Source organism: Gavialis gangeticus, unplaced genomic scaffold (assembly GCF_001723915.1).
Source record: "Gavialis gangeticus isolate Ggan-Ray unplaced genomic scaffold, GavGan_comp1, whole genome shotgun sequence".
Classification (NCBI taxonomy): Eukaryota; Metazoa; Chordata; order Crocodylia; family Gavialidae; genus Gavialis; species Gavialis gangeticus.
This window is the reverse complement of record NW_017729033.1, coordinates 69,702,132-69,715,961: the sequence shown is the minus strand read 5'-3', so window position 1 is coordinate 69,715,961 and position 13,830 is coordinate 69,702,132. Positions and strand designations below refer to the sequence as shown.

Genomic DNA, 13,830 nt, shown 5'->3' with positions numbered 1-13,830 from the left:
GGGGGTTCCAGTGGGGGGGCTGATCTGGTCCCTGCTCAGGAAAATGGAGGCAAATAAATTGTTAAATACGTTAGCTTTGTCATCTGGTGTGATGACCAGATTTCCTAGCGTGTCTTGAAGGGGCCCCACGTTACCCGGTACCTTCTTTTTGCCCTCTATGTATTTAAAAAAGGACTTCTTGTTGTCCTTTATCCAGGTCGCTAGTCCCAGCTCCAGCTCCTCCTTGGCCTTCCTGACTGCCCCCCTGCATCCCCGAGCAACTGAGGTATAGTCCTCCCTGGTGATATGCATATAGGAAGTTACTGTAGCATAGCTAGTGTGTGGCAAGTCTCCACCTTTTACTTCGTAGTAACCAGTTCATCTGCCCACACCATAAACCAAATCAATAAACTTTTAAGTTCTAATACTGGGTAAAATTAGTAACTTCATCCCAGAGAAACAGTTTTAAATGCTACATCTTTTGCAATGTAGGCCTTATCCATCTCCAAGGCACAGTGGCTAGTAAAGCAAATCAACATGTAAATAACAGTTTTGTATCAGCACAGTGCAGGGTTCAAAAGGGCTTGCAACAAGAAATAACCAACTGCTATCCATAAAGATTATAATTCATTGGTAGCAACCCATCATCAGATTAAAGTTTAAAAAAACCTGATGTACTATTCAATTCCCTCAGCTCTCTCATTTTGTTTTAATGATTCAACAGATTGAAGTCCATACCTGCTTTGAAGAACAGATTTCTGAGCACCCAGGATGGCGATTTCATCCTTCAATATTTGAATCTGTTGTTCATAGTCATTCAGATGGCCCAGATTCCTCAGAGCACTCTCCTCCTTTGCTTGGGAAGCCTTCAGACTTAACCCCAAAGAATAAAGATGGTCACAAGAAGTCCTGCTACAACTGTGAAGAATCTATTTATTAACTGATATTGTATATAAAAAACCTTTGTGAAAATGGTGGGGAGTTTGACTTCTATGGAAGAGACATTTAGAAATTCAGCATTAGCAATAAACTGCCAAGCAAACCACAATTTCTTTATTTTTCCTTTAACTGCTACTTTAAGACATAAAAACAGTGTTGCAGGAGCCTTTGTATTCCAAGTCTTGTCTTTGAGAGGAAGTACTAGTTAATCTTATACATCTTTATAGACAAGGTTCTTTGGGTAAATGTGATATTCTTTTATTAGAAAAGTTCTTTGCAAGCTTTTGGGCACAAACACCCTTCTTCAGGCATTGGAAAGAGTCTGCTGTTGGTTTGAGTGCTCTTTGTAGAACTTTAGATGACTGGGATCTAGAAAAGAAGTTACTCTTTGTCCTGTGTAGGCCAATTTAATTAGAAACTCAAACCTTAAAAAAAGAAAAGGGGTTTATGCTGTTTTATTATTTATATCAGGTCCTCCTTTTCCTCTCTTTACTGGAGTTTTTTGGCAAGGCCCTGGGGAAGCCTGAATAATTATGTTACTTGAGGCTGTTAAATGAAGCTCTCCCTGTCCCACAAAAAATGAGGTGCTAACTCTTAAATAGTGGCAGATACTATGTCCATTAAACCTACACATATTTATATACCGTCTTTTACTGCTTATTTACTATTTCTTGTAAAATAAAATGTTTCCAAAATTCAGTGGGGCAACCACTCCCAAAATATTGGAATCGTAACTCCCTCTGACCTTTCTTCAGCAGACAAGGGGGAAAGCACAGAAAGATAGCCTGGTTTCTTCTCAGGAGTACTCTATTTATCCTGAATGAAGGGGAGAAGTGAGGTAGTTACAGCCCTTCCTACTACATAACTAAAAGGTGAGTGAGACTAGCTTCAAGTCGAGGCTTCTTTTCTGACAGAAAAGATAAAACTGGCCTGGGAGTGAGATGAATAAATTGGCACTACCATCAGGCCAGGATTTAGACTACAGAGGCAGATAGACCTTAAGGACTTTGGGAAATGGAAAGAATCCGCCTCCTGTCAGCTGCCACCATGTTGACCCAGCTCAGTATCTTTTAAGAGGCAACCACTACACTTGGAAGCCAAAAGAGCATTTATAAATCAGAGGCATTAACATTACAGAAGATCACCACCACCTCAGCACACACCCAGCAAAAAGAATTGGCAAAACCAGCCTGGAGGCCCTCCACATAGATAATTTTAATCTAAGGAACTTGAAACATATTTTATCTAACATGAATACGTTACTTCCAAGAAAAGCGTAATAGCATGCTATGGACAAAATGTCTACAACCTGAATTCAAACTGAGGTTTCAGTGAAAGCCTATCTTTCTCTTATATCAGCTCCACTTGTTGTATCCAAGTACTGTCAAGCTGCTGGCTTTAAAGTACATTATATCTAAAGAAAGAGGGGCACAGGAAGGTCGGCCAAAGTATGAATCTTGTCACACTGAATCTACTTCAGCTAAGCCTTAGGACCTCTCTACACACAGAGCCAATGCTCCCACCATCTGGCTGTTAACAGAAAGCAGGAAGTCTCCAAACCAGAAGATTTATTTTTCACCTCATTTTCCTTGGAGCATCCCCAGAGATGGTACATTTCCAGACAATGCTGAGCAAAATCAGAGTTTAAAACCAAAGTTCACACCTAAATAAGTCCTGACAGCTGGAGGATGGAGGTGCGGGGGGAATATTTATTTCCCCTCCCCTACCCCTCCCCACCTCCGCCAAAGAGATAAATAAATAAATAAAAAATCCACTAACCTATCCAACTGCTACAGACTAGAAGACAAGTGAGCTGGGTCATTCAGCCAAAGTTATAAGAGGAACAATGAACACGTTACAATTCTTTGCCTTTTCCTGTTTGAGCCTGTTGTTAAGAGGAGTTACACACATAGTTTTGGAGAAGCACAGGAATATTGAGCATTGTAAATAAAAAACACACACACAGAGAAATCCCAGGTTTTGCCTTTGTGTGCTGCTGTGCTGCCACAACACCCCTACATCAGATTGTTCTTACGCTGTTTTTAGCTGAACAATTTCATCCTCTGCTGCCAAAAGGGTAGTGGCTGATTTGGTCTTTGTGTCTTCAAGAGCCAACTGGGCTTCTGCCAGACTGCAAGAAAAATCAATAACCAGAAATACACCTTTAATGCAAAGGTACAGATCCTTCCAGTGAATTCAGCATGTCAGAATTGATTATTTGAGCAGATTTTTCTTTCTGGCAGATCAACTGCTTGCCAGCACATGAAAATCATCACACAGGACTTGAGCGCACTCTAGCTGCCAAGCAATAGTTTGTGAAAGTCCTACCTGACTAAACTATAACAGAGCTACTGTGTTACAGTCCATTACTATTCATCTTATACAATTCCAGCTCCTTTCCCAACTTAGACCACCCGGTTTATTTCCACTGTCCATTGTGTCTGACACAATCTTTAAATATTGAATCCTCCTATTTCCACATCCGCAAACATGCCTATCACTAACTCCACAACAATGCCTGTGTATTCCACTGTCTTGAAGAAACATCACTGCTAAAATGTTCATGGGTTATTTTATGCATATATTGATTCAACTATTGCATATCCTTCCCTAGGTCTCTGCTCCCTAGAGCCCTACATATGCAAAATACTGCCGCCCTCTTTCATACATGAATTGTACTAAGTGCAATCATTCTACCATCATGCTGTACTGTTACCATTGCTTCCCTATTCATTATAGGTTCCATGTCTTGTGTAGACATGGCCATAAACTAACTAAATCAGATGTATAAGATTTCATAAGCAGTATCTAATGAAGCAAGCTGCTGCTTACAAGCTAGGTATCTCTGATTTAGTTGGAACATTAAAGTACAAATCTACCCAACCTTCTGCCTGAAACACTATAAGAAATTAGATATAAACAATGAAAACCACTCTGTCTTCCTTGTCTGGCCAGTCACCTTTCATATCAAATTAATATTAGCTTTGGGCATGTCTACACTTGAAATTAATGAGATGCAATAAACTCTGATTCAATTCGGATTTGGAGATTCGGCCAGTGAATTGAGCTGAATCTCCTCTGAACCGAATCACAACCAGAAGCTTCACGCAGCCCTACTATTTGATGTTTACAGTGTTTGTAATTACTATAGGATCAATAATTTCCTCCTTTCTTCAATCCCTAAAACATTGGTTTGAAGTATATGGTATTTTTTACCACTGAGATACTCTCTCTCCCTAACTCTGGAGATAGGCAATTTTATTGTGCCTATCCTCAACCTTTGATCCTATCAGCTACTTAGCTGTGGTGACAAACTGACAAGAGTGTCCAGGAGAAAGCCCTATAACCTGGTTCTTCCCTTGATAAATCCCAACAAGTGGCAAGGAGAAGACCTCTCTATTCTTCCAAAAAGACTTTTGTACATTTCTGTCCTCTCATATCTGAGGTTCAATATAAATTTTATGTACCATGGAGGAGACTGAGTAGTTTTGTCCTTCACTATTATAAACAGACAGTTGACCCTCAGCTCTACATCAGCTTGTCATTTTTATGGATACAATGACCTTTATTTACCTAGTTTCAGAAGGAGTCACAGAATGAATAAAAATGAGTTATGATCAACCAAGGCTCTCAAGGAATCCATGTCAAAGCACTTGGAAGAGAAGAAGGTGATTAGGAAGAGTTAGCCTGGATTCAAAAAGGGTAAGTCATGCCTGACAAACCTTATTGCCTCCTATGATGAGGTAACTGGCTCTGTGGATGTGGGGAGACCAGTGGATGTGTTATACCTTGATTTCAGCAAGGCTTTTGATACAGTCTCCCATAACATCCTTGGAAGAAAGCTAAGGAAGTATGGGTTGAATAACTGGACTGTAAAGTGGCTAGAAAACTGGCTGGATGGTCAGGCACAGAGGGTAGTAGTCAATGGGGCTCAATGTCTAGTTGGCAGCCAGTATCAAGTGGACTGCCCCAGGGGTCAGTCCTGGGGCTAGTTTGGTTCAGTATTTTCATCAATGACCTGGAAAATGGGATGGACTGCACCCCCAGCAAGTTTGTGGATGATACCAAGCTGGGGGGAGTAGTAGATACACTGGACAGTAGTGTCACGGAGCGGTGACCCAGGAGCAGCCATGATCTCTCCTGGCACCCCTACTGTGCCAAGTTGCCCATCTAGCACCCTTGTTCTCACCTGCCACGACTTTGATGGTTCTATAGTATTAATGGGAGGCTGCCTTTACTTGACCCCTTGGACCCGGTGCTCTCACCCTTCTGGTCCCTACTCTATACCAAACAGGTTCTGGTGCCCCAACCCTATAGGCGTCGCATGGCTCCTTCCACCCCCAATACCACGCCCCAAGCCTCTCAGCTGTTCTGGACATTATCTCGTCAATGCTCTTGCCCAAGTGACCCCTCCGGGGCGACTCACTCGTATGCTCGCCCCCACCGGGCTCCCTGATATCTCGTACGCGCCCCCACCGGGCTCCCTGATCTCGTACACGCCCTCTCCCAGTCAGGGCTCAGGTGGCCTCAGCCTAACCTGACCTTCAGCCCCCTTCCTGGGTCCTATGCCCTGCTCGGGCTCCTCCTGATACCGCCCCACTGGGCTGGGGTCGGGACACCCCAAAACGCAGCGCCACTCTCCAGCGCTCAACCTGCTGTGCCTTCTCTGGCACCAGATTGCTGTGCCCTCCCAGGGCACCAGGAAACCCCATGCTACTGGGGAGCTCCCCTGAGGCCTCCTCCAACCCCTACAGCCTCTCCGGGTCCTCCGGTGTTACACAAACAAAACAGAAAACAAAGCCATAAGCCAACCGGCTGTAACACAAAATAAGCCTCCTGGCTATAACATAAATTCTCTGCTACCCTAGCTCTCCTTCATCCCTGCCTGTCAGGGTTCTCTCCACCCTGCACCCTCATGTAGGCAGTCAGGCTGCTCTGCCCTGCAGCAGAGCTCCCACTACTCAGGCTGCCAGAAGGGAACTGCCTGCTAGGCTTCAGCCTGGGCTGTTTATATACTCCAGGCCCTGCCCCCTCCTGGTCAGCTGACCACCCGCAGTTGCCCCAGCAACCAGCACCTGTATCCCTTCATAGGAGCAGGGTGCCAGAGTGCCCCTGCAACACACCTCCCCCCTTAAGTTCAAGACTCACCGGGGCCGCTCTTCAATTTTTCGAGGTGTGGTATCCCTCAAGGGTTCTTCTCTTGGCTTTTCCTTCAATCTCCGCCAGCTCACATACTGGAGGCAGAGGTTTTTAGGCGTCCCCAACTCGCCTTTTCCCCAAGGCGCACCACGTGGGATTTTCTGGGATGTACCTGCCACAGGTAGTCCCCCCACATTAGCCAACCTTGGTAAATTGTGCCCTTCACTGGCTAAGCTTCTGTCTTTTTCCACCCACCTGGGTCCTTTCTTCCCGGTCACTTGTCGGGTTCTCGCTCTCTTCCCATCTTCCTGGATGTCTTGGAGCTTGCCCCAGACCTCCCACTGGCAATTCAGTGCCTTCTGGGCATCTTCTTCATTCCAAAATTCTACACTCCCTGGCCAGTGGATCTCCCTCCAGGCCTCTCATAAATTTCTACATAGGCCACCCTTCCTATTCTGGCCTCAAGGACCCTTCTCAGTGTCCTCCACCTAATTTTTCTGGGCAGGCCATTCACATATAGCTGAGGTCTTTTCTTAGTCTCAGGTCTTCCCTTAACTGATTGCTCCTTCTTCCTTCTCTCCAGACCCTCAGCTCTATCTTCTTTCTTGGGCTGAACTGTTCCCCTGTTCATGGGGCCTATTTCTGACTTCTGCAGTCTTGGGCTGGGGATTTTCACGGTCTTTCCTCTATATACCCGGCAGGAGGTCTCACTCTGAGGGGGAATACATTTGTCTATCCTTGTTGTTTCTCCCCCTATTAGGTTGGTTATTTCTAGCTGCTCTGACCCCCGTACGGCTCTTTCTCCCTTACTCTGCCGGAAGGATAGCTCCCTCAGTTGATATCTTAACTGGTTCATTTCTTGGACGTGTCGGTCCCGCCACTGGTCCCACCTTAGGTCCTAATATTTCTGGGCTGCCGACAGAGCCTCCCTTTTTAAGGCCTCCAATTTCTCTTTTATGGAGCTCTCTTCCTTAGGACTCCTCCCTGGCTGTTCTGGCCCAGCTCCCTCTCTAGGGCCTTCCAGATTCTTGGCCCCGGGCAGTTCTTTCCTCTCTAAGCATCGCATAAGTTTGGGCCAGATGTTCTCAACTTGTGCCTCTGCCTGCCTCAGATACTCTATGAGTAACCCCCTCTCCTGTAGCTCAGATTTAGCGGCTCTCACGTACCCCGCTAGTTGAATTTCAAGAGCCTCCAGCCTTTCCCTTAGGGTATTCGTATTCTTCACAGTCTGCAGTTCTTGCCCTGCTATTCCTTTCTCCTTTGACCTCCCAACTTCCTTGAGCTCTCGGATGTTCCTGGCCATCTGATTATTTGCCTCCTGCAGTCTTTTATTGTCGGCCTCCTGGTTTATCATAAAAGCTTTTACATTTTCCATTTCCCGCGCTATCACCTTGCTATTTTCCTCCATTTGGATACAGCTTTCACTTAGTTCTTTTTGCAGCTCATCAACCAGACATTCGGCCCCCAAGCATCTCTCCTGCCATCTCTCCAGGTCCTCATGTAGACCTTCTATCTGGTCCACTTGGGTGTGGACTTCCTTTTGTAAGACTGCTATTATGCCCCTGGCCACCTCCAGCTTCTGCTGCATCTCCTGCTGTTCCCCGGCCTGAGTTATGCAGGCCTCAGCAGACCGTGCCATCCAGGCTGTCATCTCCGCCTGCATCTTCTGCAACTTTTCCTCCCTCGCCTAACTCTTCTGGGCTTCTTGAGCCAGCAACCTTTCTATTTCTCGCGTCTTTTCTGCTTCCACCGCCATCCAGCGTCTAATTTCTTTTGTTCCCCCTTCTTTCTTACTTAGCGATGTTTGTCGCTCCAGCGTCGCTGCCTTAGCCTCAGCTCCCTTTCTCTGGGCCTCTGCTAGGGCTAGGTCACGCTCTAATTGGGCTACCTTTTCTTTCATTTCCTCGATTCTTAACTGCCCAGGAAAATTTTCCGGCCCCTGGCCGTCCGTCGTTACTTTCCGTGCCATTATTGCCCTGACTTCGTCTTCCTAGCTCAGAGCCTCAGTCTTAGTTGTCGGATTCCCAGCAATGGGTATCCTAACTTCACCCCACCACCGAGCTGTGGTAAAACTCTCTTTCTACCAACATCCGTCTTTAGCTTAGTCCTGGGTTCGTTCTTCCTTTTTAAGGGACACGGGTTCCTTCCCCGCGCACGGCTGGCTTCCTGGCCAATGCACCACTTTGTCACGGAGCGGTGACCCAGCAGCGGCCGTGATCTCTCCTGGCACCCCTACCGTGCCAAGTTGCCCATCTAGCCCCCTCATTCTCCCCCGCCACGACTTTGATCGTTCTATAGCATTAATGGGAGGCTGCCTTTACTTGACCCCTTGGACCTGGTGCTCTCACCCTTCCGGTCCCTACTCTATACCAAACAGGTTCTGGTGCCCCAACCCTATGGGCGTCGCATGGCTCCTTCCACCCCCAATACCACGCCCCAAGCCTCTCAGCTGTTCCGGACGTTATCTTGTCAATGCTCTTGCCCGAGTGACCCCTCTGGGGCGACTCACTCGTATGCTCGCCCTCACAGGGCTCCCCGATATCTCGTATGCACCCCCACCGGGCTCCCTGATCTCATACGCACCCCCACCGGGCTCCCTGATCTCGTACGCACCCTCTCCCGGGGCTTCTCTGAATACGCACCTGCTCCCGGGGCTTCTCAATAAGCTCGCCCCCCTTCTGGGACTTCTCAATAAGCTCGCCCCTTCTGGGGCCTCTCCTGTACAGGCAGTGCCCCACTGGGGCCTGTCTCTCCACGCTCACCCCCACAGGGGCCTGTCTCGCATTCCCTGTGCTCACGTCACCCGCACCGGGACCTCTTCTCCCGCGCTTCCCGGGGTCAGGCTACCCACCCTGGGGTTTCATCTCCCGCGCTTCCCACGGTCAGGTTACCCGCCCTGGGGTTTCGTCTCCCGCGCTTCCCGCGGTCAGGCTACCCGCCCTGGGGTTTCGTCTCCCGCACTTCCCGCGGTCAGGCTACCCGCCCTGGGGTTTCGTCTCCCGCGCTTCCCGCAGTCAGGGCTCAGGTGGCCTCAGCCTAACCTGGCCTTCAGACCCCCTTCCCGGGTCCTATGCCCTGCTCAGGCTCCTCCCGATACCGCCCCACTGGGCTGGGGTCAGGACACCCCAAAACGCAGCGCCACTCTCCGGCGCTCAACCTGCTGTGCTTTCTCTGGCACCAGATTGCTGTGCCCTCCCAGGGCACCAGGAAACCCCACGCTACTGGGGAGCTCCCCTGAGGCCTTCTCCAACCCCTACAGCCTCTCCCAGTCCTCCAGTGTTACACAAACAACGAAACAGAAAACACAAAGCTATAAGCCAACCAGCTGTAACACAAAATAAGCCTCCTGGCTATGACAAATTCTGTGCCACCCTGGCTCTCCTTCATCCCTGCCTGTCAGGGTTCTCTCCACCCCGCACCCTCATGTAGACAGTCAGGCAGTCAGGCTGCTCTGCTCTGCTCTGCTCTGCTCTGCTCTGCTCTGCAGCAGAGCTCCCACTACTCAGACTGCCAGAAGGGAACTGCCTGCTAGGCTTCAGCTGGGCTGTTTATGTACTCCAGGCCCTGCCCCCTCCTGGTCAGCTGACCACCTGCAGTTGCCCCAGCAACCGGCACCTGTATCCCTTCATAGGAGCAGGACGCCAGAGTGCCCCTGCAACAAGTAGGTTCAGAGAAACCTAGAAAAATTGGAGCATTGGACCAAAAGAAATCTCATGTGGTTCAATAAGGACAAGCCCGAAGTCCTGCGTGTAGGACAGAACAATCCCATGCACAGGTACAGGCTTGGGACCAACTGGCTAAGCAGCAGCTCTGCAAAAAAGGATCTGGGGGTTACAGTGGACAGTAAGCCAAATATGACCCAATAGTGTGCCCCTGTTGTGAAGAAAGCAAATGGCATACTGGGCTGCATTAGTAGGAGTGTTGCCAGCAGAACGAGGGAAGTGATTATTTCCCTCTATTCGGCAATGGTGAAGCCACATCTGGAGTATTGTGTCTAGTTTTGGACCCCCAACTATAGAAAGGATGTGGACAAATTGGAGAGAGTCCAGCAGAGGACAACAAAAATGGTGAGGGGGCGGGGGCACATGATTTCTGAGAAGAAGCTGTGGGAACTGGGTTTATTTAGTCTGCAAAAGAGAAGGAGGGAGATTTAATAGCAGCCTTCAACTACCAGAAGGCTGGTTCCAAAGGGGATGGAGCTAGACTGCTTTCAGTGGTGGCAGATGACAGAACAAGGAGCAATGGTCTCAAGTTGCAGCAAGGGAAGTTTAGGTTAGATATTAGGGAAAACATTCTTAATAGAAGGGTAGTAAAATACTAGAATAGTAGGGGTGTGCAAAATGGGTTGTATTCAATTTGGATTCGAATTCAGCCCAAATCGGGGACAGTGATTCGATTCGTTGATTCGGATCACTGTCCCCAATTCAGTTTGGCTGAATCCAAAGCTGAAGATTCAGTGCTGATTCAGAGAATCAGCTGATTCAGCCATAGACACAGCTTTAAATGTTTTTTCTACCTGTCTCAATGGCATTGCTCATGAACGCTGCGATGCTGGGGTGGATGGAGTATCCCACAGGAGTGCAGTGGGGGGGACCCTGAGCCTCTGCCTGGCTCAGTGATTGGCCATAGGAGGGACCCCAGGTACTCCCCCCCCAACCCAGGAGGCACCAGTCACCGAGCTGGGGGGTAATGGGGGGCCCCCCTGAACGCTCCGCAGTGGACTCAGAAGTGCTTTTGGTCCACATCCGGGTCTGCTGCTGAGCATGCTGGGGACTCCCTCACACTCCTGTGGGACGCTCCATCCACCCCACCATTGCAGCATTCACGAGCTGCCTGGTACCTACAGGTATGTAGAAAAAAAGCTGTGTCAGTGTCCAAATCATCAAATCTTTCAGAATCAGTTTGGAGGGTTCCGATTTGATTCAGAGAGATTAAAGGGTCTCCCGATTCAATTCGGATTCAGAGACTTGACCACCGAATCAGGCCGAATCTCCGCTGAATCATATCAGTAACCGAAGCTTTGCACAGCCCTATAGAATCGGTTACCCAGAGAGGTTGTGGAATCTCCATCTTTGGAAGTTTTAAGCCCCAAATAGACAAAGGCTTGACTAGGACAATCTAGTTGGGGATAATCCTGCTTTGAGCAGGAGGTTGGATTAGATGACCTCCCAAGGTCCCTCCCAACCCTAATTTTCTATGATTCTAAGATAAAAGAGATACTGATAAGCATGGGAGTTAGATGTCAGCCTCTGGATCAAAACTTTCTAGACTTTAAATGCTGAAGGCTGAAAATGTGAGAGGAACAATGGGAAAAAAACAAACAAAAAAACCCTGTGGTCATACCCAGTTCACTCCCCCTTGCAGCATCCACTCTCTGCCAATTTGTGACACAGGCTACTGAGCAGGATGGACCCATGGTCTGACCCAATACATGGCAGTTCTTATGTTACCAGACAGAAAATATCTAGACAAATGGATCAGAACTAGGACAGTACCTTTTATAACTGATCTTGTCATATGGTTTGTAATTTTGATTCCATTATTATTCTTGAAATTCCAGATGGAAGAAGTTAAGCAGAATGCTTGTTTTGCTCTGGTGTTTGGATTTAAGCTGAGACAATTTATTGCTGTTACAAACCTTGCCACGGTTTGATACCACCTTTCCTACAGGCTAGATGACTGCCAAGTGCTTCATCTGGGGCTTGAAAAGTACTTGAACACTTCAGCAAGTTCAGTGGCCAGTGATTTAGTTTTTTAAACAGAGTATACCATTTTGATGATAGGTTAGTGTTCCATGCTTCACACAGGCAGTTAGTTCAACAAAAGCTCTTTGGTCTTAACTGGTTATTTTAAGAAGTAGTCTCTCTTTCTCTGTCCTGCCATAGTGATTGTGATTTCCTGAGATGTTAGTCACACCGAAAGTTAGTAGGCTATCACCCACTAGGATCTGAAGCAGTGCCCTCATTAAAGGTTATATGTTTTAGGAATCTGCTTCATCCAAGTGATTTATGGAAAGACAGCAAACTTAAGGAATCAAAGCATTACATGGTCAGCCAAAAGAAGACATTACCTTTTTTTGCCTATTATGGCCACTGCACCATATTAAAAGCCAAACGAGAGCTTTTATACAGTTGTCTGGGGGGGAAACCTATTCTTTCTAAGCGCTACTTTGTCCAATACATGAAAGGGATATAACTTCAGGGATAATGAGGTTCTGCAGAAACAAGTTCTAAGATAATTATGAGTTTCTGCTAACTTCAGTCTCCCAAAATAATAATAATAATTAGCATATATACCTGTCCTGAAAGCAAACTGAGTTTTAAACACAATCGGAAAAAATTTTGTTACTTAACACAAGGAATGATCTTAAATGTATAATTCAAAACAATATTTTGCATAGTTTCAACAAACAATTGTATGATTTTCTTATGATATCCTTGAAATATAGAAAAAAAACATAGCACAGAAAAACAATTAAGAATTTACACACAAGTTTTATGACATCATAACCAGTCAAGTTTAAAAATGGTGGTTACTATGATGATGTATCCTCTTCAAATTTAAACTGTTTATCTATAAGAAGCAGGGGTCTAAAACCTTAATAGACACTTTAGAACTTTAAACAACCCTAAATTAAATGAATGCTCGGGTCTTCTTTGACAGTTCAGAAGTATCCAAGGAGTGGAAAATGCACAGGGTTTTGTGACTTATTTCTTAATTTTAAGATTCCATTAATAAACTGAAAAGAACAGACCAAGAAAAAATAAAAATCCTCTCAATTTGCCCTTTAAACATATTTTGTTTCCACTACCACATGGCCTTTCTATCCACCCTTTCTAGTCTTCCTGCCAGCATTCTCATCTACCCAGTCTAAAAAGGGCCCAGCAACGGAATAAGCCTCAGAAGAGTCCTGGCTCTGGTGTGAGATGCGTGGGTGTAAGCCCGCTGTGCCCCCATGAGCCCAAGGACTCCAGCAGCGACCCCAGGACCCCTGACAAGTCCTGGCCTGCCGGTAGGTAAGCAAGAGCCTGCGGAGGGAGGGACCTAGCCAGCTAGGAGCGGGCTAAGTGGACCAAGGAGGGTCATGTCCCCCACCCCGGCTCCTACTTGGCCCAGCCCCCCAGGGAGCTGCACAATCCCCCTGCAGGCATGCATGCCAGGTTAGGGGGAAGTCACTCACCTGTTCCTTCCCTCAGTGGAGGGGAGGGACCCCCATTAGCCCCCCAAAACCACTGAGGCACCGGCCAGCCCTTCTGCACATGTGCGCAGTTTAAAAAGAGCCCAGCAATGGACTAAGCCTCAGAAGAGTCCCGGCTCCAGTGCAAGACACGCGGGTGTAAGCCCGCTGTGCCCCCGTGAGCCCAGGGACCCCAGCAGCGACCCCAGGACCCCTGACAAGCCCAGGCCTGCTGGCAGGTAAGCAGGGGCCCGTGGAGGGAGGAACCTAGCCACCTGGGAGCGGGCTAAGTGGACCGAGGAGGGTCACGCCCCCCCCCCGCTCCTACTTCGCCCAGCCCCCCAGGGAGCCTCACGACTGGAGTCTCACAAACAGGCCGCGCAAACAGGCGCACTCCTGAGCCCGGCGTGTGAGTTAGCGCAGGAGTTCATGCAGGAGGGCGAGCAGCAGGGCCTGAGGCCCTGCTCATGAGTCCCCCAGAGCAGACAGTCCAAGCTGTAGCCAGCCCACCAGCAGCATGACACAGATGGGCATGCATCGCACCCCGAGGGTCCCCTCGGGGTCTGCGCCCCCCCCCCGGCACCTCAGAGACGGCC

General features: G+C 47.9%; 1 protein-coding gene across 2 annotated transcripts in view; it reads right to left on the bottom strand.

Annotated features, from left to right (window-relative positions):
- SPATA18 (spermatogenesis associated 18) overlaps positions 1–13,830 on the bottom strand; it is a 66,704-nt gene that overhangs the window by 7,454 nt on the left and 45,420 nt on the right. Inside the window, exons 5-6 of one of the 2 annotated variants that reach the window (XM_019526557.1) lie at positions 2,954–3,049; positions 718–852 (exon numbers count right to left, since the gene is read on the bottom strand). In XM_019526557.1, coding sequence (XP_019382102.1) covers positions 718–852; positions 2,954–3,049 — 231 coding nt within the window. The remainder of the gene's footprint in view (positions 1–717; positions 853–2,953; positions 3,050–13,830) is intronic. The other variant, XM_019526558.1, reaches the window with a different exon arrangement.